Below are 22,852 nucleotides of genomic sequence, written 5' to 3' on the forward strand. Positions count from 1 at the left end.
CTATTCCCTTAAAATAAAAAATAGTTAAGAGTTATGTATAGTTTTTAATAAAATAAATATATAATTTATTCCCTGCATAATTTCTACCATCAATTTGCAAAAGTCTTCCACTTGCGTACTATTGGAAAATGCAAGTTAAAAGAATTTAAAATTTTGTGGTTTTATAATATAAATAACAAAAATTAGTCCAACTTCGATTGGCGTACTTGAAAAAGTAATATAAATTCATATAAAAGCGAGAAAATAATTGGAAAAATGCTCCACAAGATGAAAATGAAATCCACTATCACTTTCTTTTAAGAAGAAAGAAAAGAAAAAACATGTCTTCTGCTGAGCTTTAAGGTTGCAATTGGAAGACTTACCAGAAGGTCAATGAATAATTTCAATGACGTGCAATGCAAATTACTGGACCATACTTAAATTTGACACTTTTTTTAAAATTTAATTTAAATTTAAAAAAAATTTAAAATTTTTTAGTTTATTTTTACATATTATTTAATGGGTGGAGTTATTTTATTTTATTTTTTCTTAAAATCCTTGATTGAAGTCAATTGTAAACCATATTAGTGAACATAAACAAAAGCTATAGCAGTTGCTATGACAATTAGCAAAGAAAGATTTTGAGATATGGAATCTAGTTATCATTAGGGTTTGAATGGATGGTTGCCATTGACTAATAAAAACCTCTGTTTCACCAAAAATTATTGGTTGACTTAGCTAAAATTTCTTAGCATTGTGAAGACACAATAAGTGAGTTATCCATGTTGAAACGACAGCTAAAAAAGCAGAATAATCCTCACATGGGTATGGTGGCTACAGAGATTTCTACCTGCATCTGACCAATGATCTGCACGAAACTTCAATAATACAGACAATATTCCACCTGAATTCCTGTTATTGTTGGAGATTTTCTACTGTTTTGAATTTCCACTGAACATGGCTCCCCATTAATCAAAATTCGTGGGCTAAACTGTTGTGTTGCATCATGATAATTTGGATTATCAGTGTACCATAAAACATTAGTTGAACTTGAACCTGGGTGTCTTGTTCTGAGGTTCATAGCAGAAAAGTAAAAGGCAAGAGAATAGATCAGAACCGGAGAGGCCCACAAAAGCTTTACCTGGTCACTAAGCTAAAGTGAATTCAGACAATACGCAAAAAGGCAGAGGACGTGCATGAAAAAGATGGGATCTTTGAGGGAGAGTCACAAAGAGTTGAAGCACAAACAATATCTAAAGATGAGAGAAGAAATGAATGGTGATAATGGCCATACTTAACATTAACAAAAAGCAAAAATTTTCAGATATTGAGAAGTTTGAAGAATTATATTTATGGTGGCTGTGCCATTCTTCCTTACTGAATAGAGACATCTCATCTAGGTCAAACCAAAACAATACATGTGTTATGGTCCCATTTGAGGTCTGTTGGTTTTGGCTTGTCTCGCACTGATTATTAAATAAGAAAGTGATATTTTATTTCAAGATTTGCACCTTCATGTAACAAGGACACCACCCCACTTCCCCTTGTCTTGGCTACTAAAACTTTCCAAATCGTTGTTTAAGATTCAGATCACTATATTTAGCTCTGCTATATGTGGTCTCAACTTCTCAAAATCTCATGTGTCGGATTCCGGGTGACCCACAATGTATATGCGATGAGAGATCAGCAATGGAGAGAAAAGCTAATAAGCTGATAATGTGGGCTGCATAAAACATTGGTGGTCCAAAAATGAAAAACCATGCTAGTGGATCTTCTATAAAGAGGACTACCAATTCCATCTTCCTACTTTAATTGGCAGCGACTTACACCTGCAGAATCATTTTTGACCCTACCTCCAATTTTCCCATGTCTTCATTTCTTGTATGCAATTTGTTGCCAATGGTCCCAATTCCATTTGTTTCTTTCATTCACCACTTAATTTTTTTTTTAGTGCTTTTCATACGCAATCCTTTCTCTCTATATACATTAAAACGTGACATATATTTTAAAAAAATTATTAATCAATGACCGCTGGTCTCTTCCTCCCCAGTCTGGGGTCCAACCCACGATGCAGGTCCATCATCCCGAAACCCTCGAACCTCACGACTCGCACTAAGTCCAGCTCCCCCTCTCCAAGGCTAGCTCGACCCTTCCGACTGGACCAGCAGATCCCTAGTGTGGATTCACTCGCATGCGCGTCCTGAAAGAATCAGAGGCCGTTACGCATGGAGCAGAGATCTGATTCCCTCGTACGTCCATATCAACGTAGCAGGGACAGGTGGACCAATGATATACGTTCTGTTAGCACGTCACTAGCAGACAAAAGAAAATATATAAAAGGAAAAATACTCTCCTCTAGATCTAAATTTTTCCAGTTTTACAGAATCCATTGTAAAACTCTATTTCTATATCTCAGATATCATTAATCTTTTTGTTAATTTTAACTATTAAATATTATAAAAATATTTAATATATTTTTAATACATAAAATTAATTAATAAATTTTTTAAAAACTTAAAAGATCAACTAAAAATATAAAAATTAAATAATAATTTTTTTAAACTTAGTTTCCCAAGTCGAGCATGTCAATTTCCTGGAAAAATTATTTGCAAAGAAAATGGCCAGAGCTGCTGAGGTAATGTGTTTCCAAGTTATAGGATTAGGGAGTCCTATTCTTAGATAAATGCTCTTCTATCTTATTCAAACAACACCCACTTGTCCAGAGGAAACTAATTTCTTTTTTTTTTTTCAAAAAAAATAAACGTTAATTAATTGAAATATATTTATTATAAAAATTATTATTTTTTAATTATTATATTTTTTTAACTAATAAAATAGAGAATATTAGCCAGCTGTTTAAAAAAGCGAGCCTTGCTAGTATTTTCTGACGAAATACTAGAAATGGACGTTGGGATTCAAAGAGGGAAGTGACAAGCCCAATTAAATGCCTACAGAAAGGGCTCAAGATCACTAAGCCTAGATTTTGGCCCGGATGGTCAAAAAACGATGTCGTTTCCTGTAATATAATTAGAGGAGGTTCATGATCCACCTGTCCGGCCCTTTCAAGGAACAGTGACAGCGCCATTGGACTTCTTCCTTTTCGAATTTCAATTTCTGCTCTTTTGCTCTTGCTTTCTTTTGCCGCTTTCTACTGTATCAATACACATTAATAATATTTTCCTTATTGTTTGTTTATCTTTTTTAATGGTCAGTTTTATTGCACCTGGGATATTTGCATTCAGTTTCTTTAATAGTTCTCCTGTTTGCTTATGAATCCTTAATGCTATTGACCGAATTTTCTTGTTCTAATTTGAAATGCAAGAAAGCATTTCTAAATTGTTTATTCATTCTTTCATGAAAGGTTTAGTCTTTGGACAGTGTGCGCTTCAGTGTTAACTGGGGTGGATTCTTAAGAGACTTAAGTTGTTTTTTGTGCAATTTCTGCTTCTGAAGTGGACGTGGAATCCTTCAATGGATATGGTGCATTACAACTGACTGCTGCTTGTCTCGTATGTTCGGAAGGGGAAAAAGTGGTGCATGTTTTGGAGTTAATCACGTGGCTTGCAGTTTTGGGTTTTGGACTGGACGATCAACAACTTGCCCTCTAACCAGTGGGTCATTGGCTCTGATTATGAAATTACCTATTGTGAAGCTCTACTTGCATTTCTCTCACAATTTTGGGGATTCTGCATGCATGGTATGAAGTAGTCTACCTGCTGTTTTCTCTTATGTTTAGTGTCTTTGTGCACAAAATAAATGTTGTCAATCGTGGATGTGGATATTCTTTTTTCTCCCCTAGTATGCCAGTTATTATGCTGTATTTTATCTTTTAAGTGTGCTCTTGCAAATTACTTCTCCCTTATTTCTTGTAATGATTTATTGTTGTATCCTGCTTTTGTTTTTATGCAGGTAACGTTTCTTGTAGCCTAATTTTATTTTGTTAACGTTTGGTTCTTGGTCTGGTTAGGGGTTTAAAATTCTTTGGAAGGTCTAAAGGAAGGGGGAGGGGGTTCATAGAACTCACAATGGAGCAATATGAAATTCTCGAGCAGATAGGCAAAGGTTCCTTTGGTTCAGCTCTTCTTGTGAGGCATAGACATGAAAAGAAGAAGTGAGCATGCTTTCAGTACCCGTTCATAGGTGCCTGCATGTGTGAGCTTGACATATGTGTTTCAGAAATTGAATTTGTTTATTTCTAGTTTCTTGCAGTGTTTGAGTGTTATGATCTGAGAGATGAATGATTGGTCTTTACTTATCATCATCTCATCATCATACAATATTTTCATATATTTTCTAGGTATGTTATGAAAAAGATCCGTTTGGCTCGTCAGACTGATAGAGCCCGCAGGTCTGCGCACCAGGAGGTTGGTGTATTCAGCTTTATCTTAATTTAGAAAACAATTAACATTGAATTATTGTGATTTTGCAAGAATTTTGAAGGTTGAGAACAGTGTATACTGTTGGAAGTGGATGTGATGCTTAACAACCCTATTTACTTGCTCAACATTGTTTGCAGTTATCATGATTATATATAAAATCTTGATGGTTAGACCTTGCTATAGTTCATTGTTTTGTAATTTGAGAATTGGTGATATGATGTTTTGCAAGAAATCCCTCTAGCATCACCACCCCCCTTCCCATCTATTATTGATACCTATTAGAATTGATGAGATTCCAAGCTATACAATGAAGGAGGAATGTTATGAAAAGTTGAATCTATTTAATATAGGATTTGTATTCCTAAATAGATAGAATAATTTATGTCTATATATTCCTATATGAGATTTGATATATTTCTATTATAATTGGAGAATTTCATTATAAATGGGAACCTTTTGTATTAGTGAGATAATACAATTCAATAAAGATGTAGCCTTTTGAGGTTTTACATCTGTGGATGTAGGCTCTCGTACCCGAACTACGTAAATCTTCTTATATTATTGTCTTCTCTCTCTTTTAAATTTAATATGATATCGGAGCTTTTAATTTTTTGAGGTTTTTGTTTGGGTACTGTTTATCGATACCATTAATGAGCACTATTTATTGGTACTATTTGTGTGTACTGTTCACATCTATGTTGTGTTCGATTGATGTGGTTTGTTCAATCCTAAGAGTTGTTTTATGGTGAAGTTTTCTCGCCGGTAGTACCTTTGGAGAGAAATTTTTATGTCGTTGTTTCCTCGCTGGTATTGTCTTTGGAGAGGAAAGTGCAATTTTGAAGATTATTTTGTATTTTGGTACTTTGTGTGAGTGCTTTTGTGCGAGTATTTTTTAACGTGCTTATGGATTGCTGGTTGGAAGTTGCTATAAGGAAGTTTTTTGCTTCTATATAGAATCTCATAAGGGGGAGTGTTAGAATTGATGAGATTCCAAATTACAATTAAGGGAGAATGTTATGGAAAGTTGAATCTATTTAATATAGGATTAGTATTCCTAAATAGATAGAATAATTATGTCTATATATTCCAATGATTATGAGATTTGATATATTCCTATATAGTTGGAGAATCCTATATTTATGATATCATACCATATATATCTTTGATCTTTCATTATAAATAGGAACCTTTTATATTAGTGAGATAATCCAATTCAATAAAAATGTGGCCCTTTAAGGTTTTGTGTCCTTGGATGTGGGCTTTCATAGGCGAACCATGTAAATCTTTATGTGTTATTGTCTTCTCTCTTTTTTAAATTTAACAATACCTAAACTTTTATCTTTATTATTTGCTATTGGTTCTTTACTGCAGATGGAACTTATTTCAAAAGTGAGAAATCCATTTATTGTCGAGTACAGAGATTCATGGGTAGAAAAGGTGTGCATATGTCCTCATGTCTAGCTGTGTTACTTGAATCAGCTTTATGCTATTGATGAATGAGTTTTCCCTTTATAATTGTCTCATATTCTGTAGTATTTTCTGATAGTTCAATAGTTGTTTAGCTTTTTCTTGGACTCTGTTTAATCCACTGCAATGTTTTTTCGTTTACCAATTTATCTGATCCTCTTTGTTTTGGATGAATTTGTATTTCCTATTGCCATTGAACAATTGATAATTTGTGTATTCGCCGTATTCATTGTCAGGGATGCTATGTGTGCATTATCATAGGTTATTGTGAAGGTGGAGACATGTAAGTCATGATTATTACTTATCTTGTGTGCAATGCTTACCTTTGCTGCTTCATGGCTTGTTTTGTACTGTCTTATTTACCTTGAAAATTTGCCCTTCCTTTTTTTTCTTTTCAGGGCAGGAGCTATAAAAAAGGCTAATGGTGTTCATTTTCCTGAAGAGATAGTTACTTTTGAGGAAGTTTTTCCATTTTGCTGTTTGTACAGTGATACAGAGCTTTGGGCCATTTATACTTTATATTTCACTGTAAAAGAATATGCAGAAACTTTGCAATTGGCTTGTTCAACTGCTAATGGCACTAGATTACTTGCATGCCGACCATATACTTCATCATGATGTCAAGGTAAGTGGCATTTTGTTTGTGTACTTATTATAAATATTACATTTATATATAAATTATATTTCACTGATTGCACTATCAAAAACTACTTCAGTGTTCAAATATATTTCTGACAAGAGATCAAGACTTTCATATACATTAACTAGATATGTTTACTTATTGTTGTATTATTAAAAATGAAAAGCTGGGAAAAATCTTAAATTAGAAGCCATCAAAATAAAATAAAATATAGTTGAAGATGGACTTGGATTCATGCAATTTACGTGCATTAGACTAATTAGTTAATTTGTTCATATATTTCCACCATCACTTTTTTTATAATGAGTTGATTACTATGTCATCATCATCATTAAATTAGTAAAAATAAATGATGAAGAATCAAATTCAATAAAGAAGTTACAAAATTAGGATAATGGACAAAATTACAAAATGCCAAGGTTAAGTTGAGCGTCTAGTATTACGATAATGGACAAAATTAGGATGGACTATGTTTAAGCTGTTTTTGTTGCAGCAATCTGCATTGTTTTCAGGTTTCAACTGTCTTACTTTCATTACTTCGTTTTCTTAGTGTCCAGGAGACAACATGGGGAGTGATGTTCTTCTGAAGAATCCTGATAGAAATGTGTCCACTTTTGCAATGAAACTCATATATGCAGAATCTCTGGGATCTCATGGAAAACCAAGTCTCGGCATCCATCTGCTATTGAATTTAGAACCAACTAACTAGAGGTTGAAAATCTCCGAAAGGTGAATTTAAAAATCTTGGTTATGTTTTTAAAGAGTTAGGATATTGCTTGATGAGCCGCGACTCCTCCTTGCTCAAATATGTGACTAGTTCATTGGTGGTCAAGAGTTGGAATGAAGCCTATTAGAATCTGGCACAACAAAAGGTCAAGTTATACCATTTTATGAGAGAAACTGAAAGAAGGAAGGGATCCACCAATAATAGGTCAGTTCCAAATAGTACAAAGGACACTGTTTAAGAAGAAAGAATTACAAGGTTCAAACCTGGTTTGAAACGGCAACAAGGTCGGATCATGCGGAAACGAGATGGGTTCATGGCAGCAGTGGCATTATGATTATTATTCCACAGTTTTGACAGTGTCTTTGTTTCTTCTTCCCTCATATAGATTACTTTATAGGCATTTAGGACATGTTTTTTGCATCTGTTTTGCACATGTAAATAGTTATTATTCTTCTATTAATATTTTTAGTTATTTTTTTAAAAAAAAATCTTTTATGGTTTTATGCGTTCATTAGTATTTTACTGCACTTTTAAGAGAACAGAACGTTGCAACGTATATCAGAAAATATGGTGATAGATCAATCAATCTTCAATATCATGTGATCAAGAATGCCTTTATCATAATGGCTATTCATATTTGCAAATTTTTGATCACACAACAAGAAAAATGTCATGGTAAAGACTACTCCATAAAGTTTTGTCATTCGGGTTAAGGAATCGGCTGATATTTTATCAAAAGGAAAGGTTCATTCAAGCCATGTATGCAGACTGGTGAAGTTGGAAGTGTAAGCAGAGAAACTTTTGTAGTGTTTTTGCAACCTTCATGGAGCAAAAACTCATCAGTCTCAGATTACACTGTAAAACATAGTGTGTGACTGGGTAATTTATCTTACGAGGGAAATAGCAATGTAGAACATGACTTAAATGAATATACTCATGATATTCAAAACATTATCCCATCGTGGTTGAGGGATGTGATGACTCTTGTAGATTTCTCTGATAAAAATTGATGATCGTCGAACTTCTCACACCCTAAGACGAGGTTGGATTCTAAAGAAGGACATAGGCCCAAAACCCATTAGGCCATTCTCAAACGGACCGACCTAACACCGCTTGCCCCATCCCGGTGACATAAGTCCGGTGACATAAAGCAGATCGGACTAACCATACGCGTAGGTCCACCAGAAGATAATTTAGTCCGGTGACATGACAAGAGCTAGGAGATCAGACTCAGTCTCTTCGCAGCCCCCACACGGGAGAATTAAATGGCCGGCCTAACAGAGATACGTTGGCACCGTTCGTATGTACGAACCCGAGTGACAAAGATAAGCGGCGATTATGCATCACTGAAGGAAGGAAAAAAGAATAAAAAGGGAGAGACGTGCTTCCCCGGCTAAGCTCACACTCATACTTTAAAACTTATTTTCTAGATTTCAAAATATCAAAAACCATGAAGCAGTAAAATGGTGGCAGTGGTTCTAACAGGTGGCTCCTGAGGTTCTTATTAGGCCATAGAATGCAATTTGCTTCTGGTATTTATTTTGTATCACGTTGCTTGCTGTTTTTCTTTTGGTAGGGATTTGTGATGACCACCAGTCAAATTGTGTCAAAACTTTGAACCAGACTAAACTCTATTGCTTTGTTTTCTTAAGCTGCAAAGAGACAAGCAGCAAAACACAGTGCCATTGATATTAGTTTCATATTGTGTTTTTTTCAGAATCAGCAAGAAAACAATTTTTGGGCAGAGAAGAAGGGCCAAGGATTCCCGTATACTTGTTGCCGACCATCCATTGTTTTTTCTGCAGGTTGTGTTTTAAATCATTGGCCTAGATGCACTAGTAAAATTAGAGTCTATCTCGTTTCTTGATCTGTGTGGCATCATGTCAAGAGATATTTTTCTGCTATGCTATATAATTTTTTTTCCCTGTACCAACATGGCCATACATAGGCAACAAGGCACTAGGCACTTTAATTTTGATTTTGTGAGTTCCAAGTTTCCCTCTCAACTTGGGCAAAAAGAGGTCGAAGCCCCTCAATCATCATATTCAAAAGGAAACTTCATGGTGACAAAAGCACAGGCAAGTTGGCACTTTATAGGAGCCTAGTTGCCTATGTAAATCTTTCAGGCAAATAATGTTTCTTTATCTTCAATCAATTCCTTTGATGTAAGGATTGCCTATGGAGGTCATTTTAGGAAAAGGATTGCCTATGGAGGTCATAGGTTACGAAAATTGCTATATACGTATCAAACAATTTCATATATATGATTTTTTTTTTAAAGTTGAATGTTTGAATGGATCATTTTAAGAGAAAGAAACATATCTATAAAGGGTGGCCGTAATGTCACCGATTGAAAGTAGCAAAAGGAATAAAGGTCATCTCTTTAGCCAGTGGTCACCATGTAAGAACCAGAAAAGAGTTTGTAAAAGAAGAAGCAAGCAGGTTTTCCTCTCTCTGTGTGATTTGGACTTCTGATCAAGAAGAGGAAAAAAAAAATTAAAAGAAAGGGCTTTGTAAGATGGGAAGAAAAAGGACACATATGATGACGTATATAGGCACGCGCATTTTAGCACAAGGTCTGGTGTTGAAGGAGCAGCTTTGTGTCTAAAACTGTTGAGGCAAAATAGTGCAGCCTGATTTGTTTGGACCTCCAAGCTTGTCGGCCTTGGACGTTGCCAAGACTCTAGACAGGTAAGAAACATATAATCACCTTGCTCACCACCTTTGGTTCTCTTGGTCCTGCTCTGGTCCCTGCCATTTGCAGAACTGTAGAAATGTGTTGAGTATCCATCTCCCTGTTTATTTTTCTATTATTCCATTGATTTGTCACTAATCAAGTTGGACTCCATCTTTATCCACCATTGGCTCTCAGGTTTTTTATTACCACGAGATTGTCTTTTCTTTTATCTCTCTTATCTTACATATTTTATTTTTGTTAAAATTCAGTCCTGTCCACTGAGTTTGGTATCAGTTGAGTCTTAGCTCTGCTTAGCTCATTTGTGTTTTCCTTTTAATCTTTATGCCAACTCAGATATTTCAAGGATAAATGCCATATTATGCATGGCTTATAGTATAAATCAGGCTTAACCAATCATAAGGCTCAAAAAGTGGGATCCAATGATGAGCCACGTGGCACATGCCACGTGCCTCTCCTACTAACCTTTGTTCCCTGTTTGACCATTCCTTACCTAAAGCACGGAACGGTAAACGTACAAAAAAAGGACTAGACGAGCCTATTGTTATAAAGTAGTCCTAAAGCCTCACTTTCCTTCGCTAAAATTTCAAAACCAGCTCCTTTCCTGGATCATCCCCGCCCATGGAAGAGATCCCTCTCATCAACCCTCGCAAGCTGGAGCATAGCTCTGTCTGCTCCATGCAGCTGCCTGAAAGCCCAAAAGTTCCCATGGAGTTCCTGTCAAGGTCGTGGAGTGTCTCAGCTCTTGAAGTCTCCAGAGCTCTCTCTTGCATTTCTTCCAATAAGTCTACCAATAGTAGCTCCAGTTGCACCACCGCTTCTATACTTGAGGATATTTCTGCTGAGAATGAAGACACTATTGCTCATAGTATTTCTGAGAACCAGTTTTCTTTCACATCTTCTGCTACTTCCCAGCTAGTTCTTGAACGTATCATGTCACAATCAGTGAGTGCAAAAGCATTGGCTTAAGAATTTATCTTGGGTTTGAACTTGGATTCGGAGAATATATGATAAAGAAATTTTAGTATTTAAACTCATGATGTTATCTGCTGTATTACTCGACCATTGTTGTTCTTGGTTCCATGTTTAGAGGACTTTTTTTGGTTTGTTTTTCACGGTCTTATTTTCAATTTGCAGGAAGTGTCACCATTGACATCCGGGAGGCTCTCACACAGCAGTGGACCTTTGAACTTGGCAGAATCAGACAGCCCTCCAATTTCACCTTCCGAAGAATTTGACGATGTGGTTAAGGTCTCGTATAACTCTCGTATCGTTATAATTATGTTTATAATCACTATATATTCTCCTTTTCAGTATTTGGTAGGCATAGAGGACAGTATATCAATGTCATCACAGCTTTATCCGTCTTTCTCCACTATCCACACACAATCTTTGTTGCTATTAGTTTTTTCAAGCCAGGAATTGGAATCAACTCTGCTGCAGTCCATCTTTGGGCTCTAATGCTTTTAGTATGTAGAGTTATATTACAGAAGATGCAGACAGATGCTTTTGTCTTCTTCCAATAAAACCTTTATCTCTCCTAAGATCTTTTGTGGTGTCGTATCGACTAAGTTTAATGGTCCTCAGTCTTTAGTCTTCACTCTCCAATACAAAAGTAATCCAGAAGAGAAAAAAGAAAGGCTGCCACTGGAGCTGAGCTGTGGTTCAATTGCAGTCAGGCCCAAGATTCTACGGTGGTCTGGCCTTCCCAAATTTAAAATGTAGATATCCCATCTACTTTACTTGGGATCCAACATTAATTAATATTAATATACATATGCATGTGAAAATGAGTTCTCTTTGATCTCTCATAGTCTGATGGTGAAAATTTCCAGCTAAAAAAGAACAGTCTTTCTTTTTTTGGTTGAAATGACCCATGAAGTGAAAGAGTGAGGTAAGCTGCCCAAATGGTGAGCTAAAAAAAGTCTTATCATGTCTCCCAAGTAAATTTTGCTTGCGTTGCTTATTTGAAGCAAACTGCGACTTTTTGAAATCCTAGTAAAGTCTTTTCCCTTCTAACTCACATGCCCCCCTCTCTCACCCTGCATCTCTTGAAAGTTGAGAACTGTTAATCTACGATTTGCGTGCTTATATTGCATTCTGTGAGCAACGCAGCCTCGGTTTTATGACCCTGTTGCTTCCATCTCGTACCATTTAGATTAACTATTATTCGGATGTACAAAAAATGAACAGTGTAAACCTGTTTAAAACTAGAAAAAAGTTTGAACTTGTTTCAAGCTCATGAATCATTGCATTGTCCATGCAGTATTTCAATTCACAGAACACCATAAACACCTTATTCAATGGCGGTCGCGCTAGCGCAGGCAACGGCGGTATCCCCGCTGCTGCTGGGACGAAGACTGTTGGGAGGTGGTTGAAGGAAAGGAAAGAGAAGAAGAAAGAAGAAACCAGAGCCCACAATGCCCAGCTCCATGCTACTGTTTCAGTAGCTGCGGTGGCCGCTGCTGTAGCAGCCATAGCAGCAGCCACGGCTTCTTCTTCAGCAGCAGGAAGAAACGAGCAGCTGGCGAAGACTGACATGGCTGTCGCCTCTGCGGCAACACTAGTGGCTGCACAGTGTGTGGAGGCTGCTGAGGCTATGGGCGTTGAGCGCGACCATCTCGCTTCAGTGGTGAGCTCCGCTGTGAATGTCCGTTCCCATGATGATATAACCACTCTTACAGCAGCCGCAGCAACTGGTAATGATAGTTATCTTCTCGCAACTGAGAAATTTTAGCAAATACTGCCTGTAACATATTCAAGTTAACGGTGAAAATTTTCGTTCTTGTGTAGCTCTTCGTGGGGCGGCAACATTGAAGGCAAGAGCATTGAAAGATGTTCTGAACGTTGCCGCAGTTATACCGACAGAGAGAGGTCTGGGAATTTGTGGTGCGGGAAATAATAATGGGAACCATAACCGAAACTGTAGCGGCGAGGTTGTCTGTGGAGAAAATTTTCTGGGTGCCTGTAATCTAGAGTTCCTTGCCAGGGGCAGTGAGCTTCTCAAACGTACCCGCAAAGGCACTATTCTTAGGCTTTTTTCTTTTTTCTTTTTTTTCTTCGCTCGAGAATAAGAATAACAACATGAAATAGTCAAATTTAATCAATATCAATTTGGCTTTGCAGGTGATCTGCACTGGAAAATCGTTTCTGTTTACATTCACCGATCGGGACAGGTGGGAAATTCTTTTAAAAGAAAATTTCAAAAAATTCCATTCAAAAATTTTGGTTTTGAGCAGGATCTCTCTAATTGATTTGACACTGAAACCTCTCTGCAGGTGATGCTGAAGATGAAGAGCAGACATGTCGCAGGGACCATCACCAAGAAGAAGAAAAGTGAGTGATTTAACTTAATGAACATGAACCAAGGTGTCTTAACTCTGTCAAATAGTATAATAAACAGCCAAAATGATCTTAATGATTGATGTTGGTTGAAGCGCAGATGTGGTGGTGGACGTGTGCAAGGACATGGCTGCATGGCCAGGGAGACACTTGTTCGATGGAGGAGACGAGCGTCGATACTTTGGATTGAAAACAGCAACGAGAGGGATTATAGAGTTCGAGTGCAAGAATCAGAGAGAACATGATATCTGGACTGATGGGATTTCCAAGCTTCTCTCCATTGTCTCCCAGAGGAAGAGGGGCGGTGGGCACTTCAGGACCAAGACAATTGCTTAGGCTTTTCTTATTTTATTGAACCAATGAGTTGTTAATTTGTTTGTCCATGTGAGTAATAGCGTAGTAGGCCATAGCCATAATGTAGAACTATATTATTGACAACCTCTTTGGTTCAAATTAATTAAAAAATTTTTAAAATTTACTAAGTGACCTTTAATTAAAATTCATAAATAAAATTTATATTTAGTATGTTTCACCTTAATTTAAAAAAGACAGATTAATTAATATTTTATATAATTTATATAAAAATTTTTGCATACACTTGTGTATACTCAATCAATGAAAAATTAGAATTTCTTTTGGATGTGTGAAAGAATTTTTTAATTTATATTTAATATATAATTCATGTATGATATATCATGATGGGCATTTCTTCTCTTATTTTTTAAGAATCTTCTCAATATCTGAAAAAACTTTTTAATTTATTTTATAAAGAAATTTATTTTTAATTTTATAAATTATGTTTCGTATTTGATTTTAAAATATTTAATTCAAATATTGTTGTGGGCATAAAAGAACTAAGAAACAGAGGGAAGAAAGAAAATCAATAAAATTATGAGCATTTTGGTTTAAGAAAAAATGTTGATAGTAGTTTTGCAAATTCACTTGACCTATTAATAATAAAAAAAAAATTAATTATTTTGGGTTTCAAAGAATTCAAATTTTCAAATTTGAAAACTTTTAAACTAAATATACAGAACATCAAAATCAACTAAATTCTATAAAAAAAAAAAATTGTTAAGCTTCAATTGAATCAAGCCTAGTATACTTAGGGATACTCAACAAGAAGGGTGGCTTTCGTCCATCCTGGAGCCCTGAACCTTAGAATAAGCCTACTTGCAGGCTTGCAGCTAGAAAAGACTTACAGTTGCTAGGCCTCATCACATGCCATTAAAAATAATAAAGAGAGATTCATATTTCACAATTCATAATCTCAAAAAATTCAATTTCTAAAACTGACGAACAGAATGAAGAAACAGAAAACCCAGTAATGAGTGACAGATACCTCTTGTTGAGCTATCCTTCCCGCGCACTGCAAAGAGTTAATAGAGAGAGGAAGAGATTGATGATATCCAAATACAAAGAAACTGCTGCCCAAATGTACTCATCATAAGCGTAACGTTTAATCAAGTTGTCCGTGTCATATACTATGTATCCGCAGAACAAAATTGATGCCAAGCACCCATAGATCATTGCAGAGATCTTTCCCAGTGGCAAGAAAATCTGCAATTTTTAAAAGAAAGAATCCATGATAAAGAAATCCAAGGGTAACAATGTACTTGTTAAGGGAGCAGGAAAGAAGAGAGAAATTTCTGTGTACTTGAATCAGACCAAAGAGCAGAACAGCAATGACGGCACAAAACAAGAACGGCCCAAGGAAACTGAAATCATGGCCTCTCCTTACTGCCCAGAACGTGTACAGGGTGAGACTCACCACAGCTACAGCTGTAACAGTTGCAGATTCCAGAATAATTTTCCCTGTTATCAAATCAAGCAAGCTTGATCAGAAGAGAAATTCACCGTTTGATACTAAATATGGTTACCAGAATTTCAACCGTTGAAAGAAATTTCTTGGTTTGGTATATGTATTACCGCTGGTGAATGCACAGGTGAATCCAACTGAAAATCCAAGCGCAACCGTAAACATCCCAAGGAGAAGATAATTTACAGGACGCAGCTGGTAATAGTAGTATAATGGACACAGAACTGCATTGATGATTTTGCAACAATGAAGTTACCAAAAAATTTGTATGAATGAGTGAAGATAAGGAACATTAGCCTAAAATTGTACTACCAATGAAGGGAATAAAGATGACGACTATGTAGAGAGCCAACCCGGCCTTAGTGTGCACGAGAAAGTGCGTGAGTGGAGCAACGAGATTAACTGTAGCTGCCACGGCAACTGTCACAAGCAATTGTATAGCAATTATTGAATAAACTTTACGAATGAAGAACCAGTGCTGCTCTGGACTTTCCAGCGCCATTGGCACTGCTCTTAGACCTCCTGCCTCCACGTCCCTCTTCTTAGGCGGCCCCATTATTCAAGATTGTCAAGTTTAGGGGTCAGGCTAATGGTTGAAGTTTGATACAGGGAAGAGGAAAGTATGGTTTTTGTTCCTTTATTAGCCATTTGAGAATTGAGAAGTTGTTTGGGACAGAAGCAACCTCAGGGCAAGTTTTGTGTAATCAGAAAAAACTGGCAAAGCATATGCTAGTGCGAAGGTTTTCCTTTCAAGCATTAGCTTTTTCTCATTCCTTTCTTTGAACATTCTCCTTTGTGCTTCACATGTATTTTTTTGCTCTTGCTTTGCTTGTTTTATGTGAAGTTGTGAACAATCAAACTTAGGGACTCCATCTTTCAGAAAAAAAAACAAAAAAAACGTAGGTACTCCATACGGTGAAGAGAAAGGGGACCAAGTTGACGGGTAAACAGTCCCAGGTAGTACCCTAAAATAGAAAATTTTTCACTACAATCCAATCAAAGAAACACTCAATATAGCATGAAATTCTCTTGAACTGTTAATAATACTGAAAGAGTAACATTATTTAAACTAAAATCATATGGATTTTAGATTACAAATCAATGTTTATGTCACTTAATTTTATAACCCCTATAAATACGTAGTTAAGCCAACACAATATACAAATATCCAATTTCACACCTGCCGATGCCACAGCGAATTTCACTCGGCTATTTTTACCAGAAAGAAGTCCTCTATTACTCCAATAACATTCACTTCTCTTCCTTGATTGCGCAATAATGTGTAGGGAAAGACGACAAAAGCAACTGGTAAGATACTAAAATCTCTTAATCAACTGCTTATCAGTATTAACAGAATTTCTCGGAATATTGGCATTTCCCCCTTGAACCTTTACAAGGTAGGACTGCAGACGGAAAGACAATTAACAACTTGGTCGCATTTACATATTGATAACAATCTCTTCTGATCCATTAACAGGACGTACAAAACTTGTACAATTATCTTAGTTTTCAGCAGCCCTGAAGACGGTGAGCAACGCGAGGAAGAGATTAATGACATCCAGATAGAGAGACACTGCCGCCCATATGTATTCGTCATACGAGTGACGCTTGATTAAGTTGTCGGTGTCATATATAATGTACCCACAGAATATGATTGCAGCCAGACACCCATAAATCATGACAGAGATTTTGCCCAATGGAAAGAGAATCTGCAAGAATAAATCACCGACCATTAGAAATTCAGAACAAAAATGTCCCATTCCAAGGAGTTCTGTGATCATATTCAACTTCACCCAGCCAAAAGAAAAGAATGTTGAAGGACAATTATACCTGGATCAAAGCAAACACCATAAGAACAAGGATAGCACCAAACAGAAAGGGACCAAGAAAGTTGAAATCATGGCCCCTCCTTGCTGCCCAGAATGTGTAGAGAGTAAGACTAAGAACCACTACAGTTGTCAAAATAACTGATTCCAGAATAACCTTCCCTGTTGCCAAATAAAATAGCAGTAAATTTCACAAAATTGGAATGAAAACGTTATAGCTAATAAATTATGGTAATTGGCCAAAGAGATGCACAAAATTATGAAATATACTTGCAAAAATAATGAGGCAGTTTCTACAAGCTTGGACCCAAAAAAAACAAAGAAAGACAATGATTAAAAGAAATGATTGCATACATATTGCTAATGTAGCATTCTAGATAAATTGAAATACTTGATTACCAATTAAAAACAGCACAATTTTGGAACTTTGTCACATGCAAATATCAAATATTGAATATGGCAGGATATTGCAGTCAAATGTAAATATTACTACTGAACTATCCCAATTATCAAAAATCCAAGGAAAGGCTCAAAATTATCCAGCTGCCAGTATCACTTGAACACCATGGTCATGGACCATGCTGACTGGATTCAACCAAGGATAATATAATTAATGCCCCACACTCGGCATTGTGAAAACCTAGGACTAAAACGTCTTTCTAGGCAGTTAGCTTCATATAACTCCTTACTCCAGTTCGTCTAACTTGTGACCATGTCACCTGACTGGTTAATAAACTTAAGTACTGCAAAGGTCTTAAGTACTGCAAAGGTAAGTGTGAACTGTGATCTTCCCTGCTTACTAACTTCAAAAACATTTGATAGTATTAGAGGAAAAAGAGGCCAACAACACATAATTCTTCATCTCACTATGCATATCACTACATGTCACCAATCTATATCGTTTTATGCAAGCGTCACACATGGCTATGGAAAAAAAAAACACACAAATAGACAAACAATTGTGACCAAAATAAGTAAATGACTGATAGACGTGTTAAAGTAAGATGCCTAAGGCTTGCAGACAGAAGTTATTGTTATGAGAACACTCCAAAGGTTTATGATTTGTTGCATTATTAAGAAAAATAACACTAAACAGAAAGAAAAGTTGAAATTAAAATTCTGACAATTGCATGTATATTCTTGAAAAATCTTTCCCACATTGAAAGGCTATAATTCAAAAGTCGAAATTCTTATTCTTTCTTCTATCAAGGAGTTTTTTTTCCTCATTTCTTAGTACCGAAGAAAGCATTAAGAAGGAAGATTATTCGCACCAATGCCTAAAAAGCTTCTACATTACGAATGATCACATTCAACTGCAAGGAAAAGGGGTAAAAAACAGAAAAAAGGAAAAAACACTAAGAGCAGAGTGAACTTACCGCTGGTGAACGCACAAGTTAATCCAACAACGAAAGAAAGAGAAACGGTAAAAATCCCAAGGAGAAGGAAATTCACCGGATGCTTCTGGTGGTAATAGTACAAGGGACATAAAACTGCAAAAATTGCCAAAGGAAATTAAACGTGAAAATCCGGAGCAGGAAAAAAGCCACAAAGATTCAAATCCAGTAAAAATTCAGAAAAACGCAAATTGTACCAATAAAGGGCAAAACAATGAGGACAATATAGAGAGCCAGTCCAGCCCCGGAACTAACGAAGAAATTTGCAACCGGATGGACAAAGACCACAATGGACGCTACCACAATAGTCGCCAGCAACTGGATAGATAGAATTGAATAGACCTTCCTTATGAAGGCCCACCGGAGCTGGGGGCTCTCCAGCATCATCGGATAGAGAGGACTACCGCCGGCCTCCAAGTCACTCTTTCGGTACGGCTGGGCCCACATCGTGCTTGCTTGCTTAGAATTTCCGAAAAGAATCAACACTTCTGATAAGCTCTAAAAAGTGAGGAAAATGAAGGAAACGCTAGGATTTTGATTAAGGCTGAGGAATGAAGGCGAACAGAAGCTAGGCAGTTTCTATTCAAGCTGTGAGAGCTGAAGTAGCGAACATATAGGGAGCGGAAAGGCCGTTCAAGCGAAATGTGGAAGGTTCGGTAGGCGACCAGTGGATAATCTGAAAATGCGGGGACAGCACTTTTGTTTGGCTTAGCTGCTAAGGAGTTCAAAAATAAACTAATTAATCCTAAAATTAAAATATTAGCAATGAAGAAAAATTAATTGCCAGTTGGACAAACTATTTCTTTTTTATAAGAAATTCAGGGAATGATATTAAATTTAATTAACTATATTTATCATCAATTAAAAATTAATTTTATTTTATAATTTTTATTTTTTTTAATTATCTTAAAATTGTTATTTTAGTCATTGAATGGATTAGAGGTTTTCTATTTTAATTTTTCTTTTTCTTTTTTTTTTTTAAAAGGAAACTTTTATATTTGTGAGACAACTCTGGAAATTTCCTTACTTTGCAAGAAAAAGGAAAAAGCACATTTATTTATCTATTTATGCCATAACTGATCAGAAAGAGGAAAGGTGGGTTGCTGAAGTTGCAAGAAGGGACTTATTTACATACTCGCACTTTTTTTTTTTAATCTAGATTCAGATATATTTATAATCATATTATATTTTTAAAATTTTATAAAAAAATAATTCAATTTATTTTATTTTTTAATAATTTTTTAATTTAAAATTTTTTTATTTTAAAATTATAATTTTGTATGGTTTTACAAAAACTTATTAGAAATTTTTTTTATAGAATGAATTATAAAAAAATGAAAGATTATGTTTATTTAATTTTAAATTCTACCAAATATTTGTTTAATTTTTTTATAATTTTTAGCAAACGTATCCCTTATTTATTGGCACCTAAATATATAATTATTTAAAATTTAAAATTTAAATTTAAATAATTACTAAAACCTAAACCAAATACTCTTTTAATTTCACTATTAAATAAAATTATTTAAAATATAACTAAATAAAATATATTTCTCTGCCTCTTATTGATTAGGTTAATTACTGTTAATAGTTGATAGACAATAATTAAACACAGTTGCTAATTTAATTAGTGCATACTCTACCCTTCTCTGAGGTGGAAACTGACAGGTTTATTTATTTATAGAAAATACATTTTTTCTTTTTATGTTTTTCATTTTTTTTAAATTATAGTTTTCATTTTCAATATAAAATAAAAGAAAATATGAAAAATGCATGCAATTGTTGATAATATAAAATATTTTTAACTAAAAATTTTAAAAATTATTTATGTTCCTTTCACAATTAAAAATACAAAATACATTTAAATTTACTTTACTTTTAAACTTTTTTATTACGTGTTATTAATTTATTTTATAAATAATAATTATTTTTTTACCCTTATAAATCAATATATTATCTCTCTAAACTTTTAAATAAAATTTTTCCATTTTGATAAATATATATATATATATATTTCTAAATATTTTATCAATTTAGGTACCAAAAGGTTATAATGTAATTTTAATCATAAAAGATCATAATTTTTCAGCCGAAACACATTTTCATCGTAAATGAAAAACGGTTTCTATGAAAATTCGAAAAAAAAGGAGTTTTATGAATTTTTGTTAAATTTTAGAAAATTGAAAAGTAGCTTTCCATTTTTTGTCTGGATAATTGACATGTATTAATATGAATTTTTATTCATGAATCGGATCACAACCACTTATCAGAGGGCAGTATAAACATCTCTCTGTATCAAAATCGGAATCCGCCCAATTCAATGTATTTTTTAAAGTTTTGTAAAAAAGAAAAAAATAACGTGGGCTATTTATATTTTATATATAGACTTAGTACAACATCGATTAGAAGAATTCATAAGGAATAAAATTTTAAAGAATTTAACCTAAATTAAATTGTACTTTTTTACAAGAATAATATAAATATAATATGATGCCGCTTAATCAGATCATTATACCGGTTATTAAGCTACGCAATATCTATAAAGTAGTTCGACCATTTGATCGTTGATCCGACCATTTGCTTATTAGATTGTCCTACTAACTGTTTGGTCATTGGTTCGACCATTTGTTTATTAGGTCTTCCCTCCAACTACTTGATCATTGGTCTGACCATTTACTTATCAGGTCGTCCCTCCAAACACTTGGTCATTGGTTCGACGGACTCTATTTGCTTATTGGGTCGGACTAATCATCATTAGGTCGTTCATAAAATCATCAGATCGTCCAGATTTACATCTCGTCTTAGGTTATCTTGTCTAGTTGTTTGGACTAAATCGTATCCTCCTTTTTGGATAGTTGTCTTGCCTGACCACCTGGTCATCATGATTAACTATTAGGTTAGCCAGGTGGTCATCTCGCTGAACAAGTACTCAGCCTTACTTTAGGTGGTCATCTTGACAAATAAATAGTTGGCCTGGTAGTTGATCGTATCCTTCTATACTTCCCCTCCCAGCAAGATGGAGTTGAGAGAGATACTAGAGACAACTTGGAGCAAAATTGTTGATGTAATGCAGTCGATAAAGGCTTAGTGAACAGGTTCGCTATCTGGTCTTGACTTGATACATCAGAAAACCTTTCTAGAATTATTCTCACACAATATGACAGCCAATATTGATATGTTTAGTCCTTTCATAGAAAACCAGATTAGCTACAATTTGTATAGCTGCTTTGTCACAATAAAGCTAGACTGGATAGCCTACCGGAACCTGTAAGTCTCATAAAATAGAGGTAATCCAAAGTAATTCACACACTGTTGTAGCCGTGGTCCTATACTCTACTTCAGCAAAGGTTTAGAAATAGTAGTTTACTTTTTTATTTTTTAGGAAATCATTGAAAAACCAATAAAGATCCCGAAACTTGTTAAAGATTTTCAAAAAAAAAATAACAGGATGTCTAATCCGAGTCACAATAAGCAGTAATTTGAAAATCACAATTAATAGAAAAACAAATACCAATGTTAACAGTAGCCTTTAGATATCATAAAATATGTATGGCTACATCCCAATGAGATTTTTTAGGAGTAGCCATAAACTGGATTAGATGTTGCACAACATAGCTAATGTTCGGCCTGGTTAGATTAACATATAAAAGTATCTCAATAAGTCTTCTGTAATAATCTGGTTGAGTAAAAGGCTCACCGACCTCTGGTGATAGATATAAACTCTTAGGTAGAGGAAATAAAGCAGGTTTGCAATTTAACATACCAACATCAGTCAACAAGTCAATAATAAATTTCTTTAACTTATAATAGTAGCCTGATCAGATCGAGCTATTTTAAACCCAATAAAATATTTAAACTGACCTAGATATTTAATAGTAAACTTATTATGCAAAGCAGTTTTAATAATAGTAATATCATCAATAGTGGTGCCCATCACAATCACATCATCAACATCTACTAAGAGTGTCATAGACGAGTGCCTTGATTGCTTAACAAACAGACAATGATCATGGAAAGATTGTTTAAACCCCAAATATTTAAGAAAGCTAGTGAACTCAATATTTCACTCTTTGGAAGCCTGTTTTAAACTAGAGAGACTTCTTAAGCAAACAAACCTGGTCGAGTAAGGCCTTATGATACCCTTGAGGAGATAGCATGTAAACTTCTTCATTCAAATTTCCATGTAGAAAAACATTATTAATATCGAGCTGATAAACAGCTCATCATTTTGCAGTGGCTAAAGCAATTAAGATCCTAACAATTATTAGTTTTGCAATAGGGGAGAACCTATCCTTAAAATCTAAACCCTCAATTTGATTGTAGCCCTTAGCTACTAGATGAGCCTTAAGCCTTTCAACTTCTCCAGTAGGTTTATATTTTACTTTATAAACTCATTTATTCCCAATGGTCTTCTTTCCTTTAGATAAGTCTGTAAGAACCCATGTATGATTATTCTCTAAAGCCGTCAGTTCTTGCTGCATAGCGGCAACCCACAGAGTATCAAGAGAAGCTTAAGTATATGTAATAAGTTCATTAATAACTGCTATATTATGGACAAAGGACTGATGGTGTGACTTAAAGCAC

The 22,852-nt window shown here is 35.0% G+C and overlaps 4 protein-coding genes across 6 annotated transcripts; 2 read left to right on the forward strand and 2 right to left on the reverse strand.

Moving 5' to 3' along the window:
- The first annotated feature begins 2,975 nt into the window (after positions 1-2,975).
- On the forward strand, positions 2,976-7,682 carry LOC110615058 (serine/threonine-protein kinase Nek1). Of its 3 annotated transcripts, XM_021756761.2 has the most exons (7): positions 2,976-3,676; positions 3,947-4,090; positions 4,277-4,343; positions 5,730-5,795; positions 6,062-6,108; positions 6,224-6,450; positions 7,016-7,675. In XM_021756761.2, the coding sequence occupies exons 2-6, from the start codon at positions 4,005-4,007 to the stop codon at positions 6,441-6,443; spliced, it is 486 nt and encodes a 161-aa protein (XP_021612453.1). In that variant the 5' UTR covers positions 2,976-3,676; positions 3,947-4,004; the 3' UTR covers positions 6,444-6,450; positions 7,016-7,675. The 3 variants fall into 3 exon arrangements, with proteins under 3 accessions (XP_021612453.1, XP_021612454.1, XP_021612455.1); XM_021756762.2 differs by lacking the exon at positions 2,976-3,676 and having other exon boundaries at positions 3,953-4,131; positions 7,016-7,682; XM_021756763.2 differs by lacking the exon at positions 2,976-3,676 and having other exon boundaries at positions 3,953-4,119; positions 7,016-7,681.
- Positions 7,683-10,451: 2,769 nt separating this feature from the next.
- LOC110615125 (VAN3-binding protein) lies at positions 10,452-13,708 on the forward strand. The gene is made up of 7 exons (XM_021756836.2): positions 10,452-10,832; positions 11,025-11,138; positions 12,154-12,586; positions 12,681-12,908; positions 13,014-13,063; positions 13,166-13,223; positions 13,330-13,708. Exons 1-7 carry the CDS (start codon positions 10,509-10,511, stop codon positions 13,563-13,565), a joined length of 1,443 nt encoding a protein of 480 aa, XP_021612528.1. The 5' UTR covers positions 10,452-10,508; the 3' UTR covers positions 13,566-13,708.
- A 521-nt stretch (positions 13,709-14,229) lies between these two features.
- LOC110616282 (protein LIFEGUARD 2) lies at positions 14,230-16,052 on the reverse strand. The gene is made up of 4 exons (XM_021758658.2): positions 15,361-16,052; positions 15,159-15,272; positions 14,887-15,044; positions 14,230-14,789 (listed from the first exon to the last, which is right to left on the reverse strand). The coding sequence occupies exons 1-4, from the start codon at positions 15,602-15,604 to the stop codon at positions 14,583-14,585; spliced, it is 723 nt and encodes a 240-aa protein (XP_021614350.1). The 5' UTR covers positions 15,605-16,052; the 3' UTR covers positions 14,230-14,582.
- A 302-nt stretch (positions 16,053-16,354) lies between these two features.
- Positions 16,355-18,982, reverse strand: LOC110614397 (protein LIFEGUARD 4). Its single transcript, XM_021755917.2, has 4 exons — positions 18,466-18,982; positions 18,251-18,364; positions 16,879-17,036; positions 16,355-16,757 (listed from the first exon to the last, which is right to left on the reverse strand). The coding sequence occupies exons 1-4, from the start codon at positions 18,713-18,715 to the stop codon at positions 16,551-16,553; spliced, it is 729 nt and encodes a 242-aa protein (XP_021611609.1). The 5' UTR covers positions 18,716-18,982; the 3' UTR covers positions 16,355-16,550.
- Positions 18,983-22,852: the final 3,870 nt, after the last annotated feature.

This window comes from Manihot esculenta, chromosome 5 (assembly GCF_001659605.2).
Source record: "Manihot esculenta cultivar AM560-2 chromosome 5, M.esculenta_v8, whole genome shotgun sequence".
NCBI lineage: Eukaryota > Viridiplantae > Streptophyta > Magnoliopsida > Malpighiales > Euphorbiaceae > Manihot > Manihot esculenta.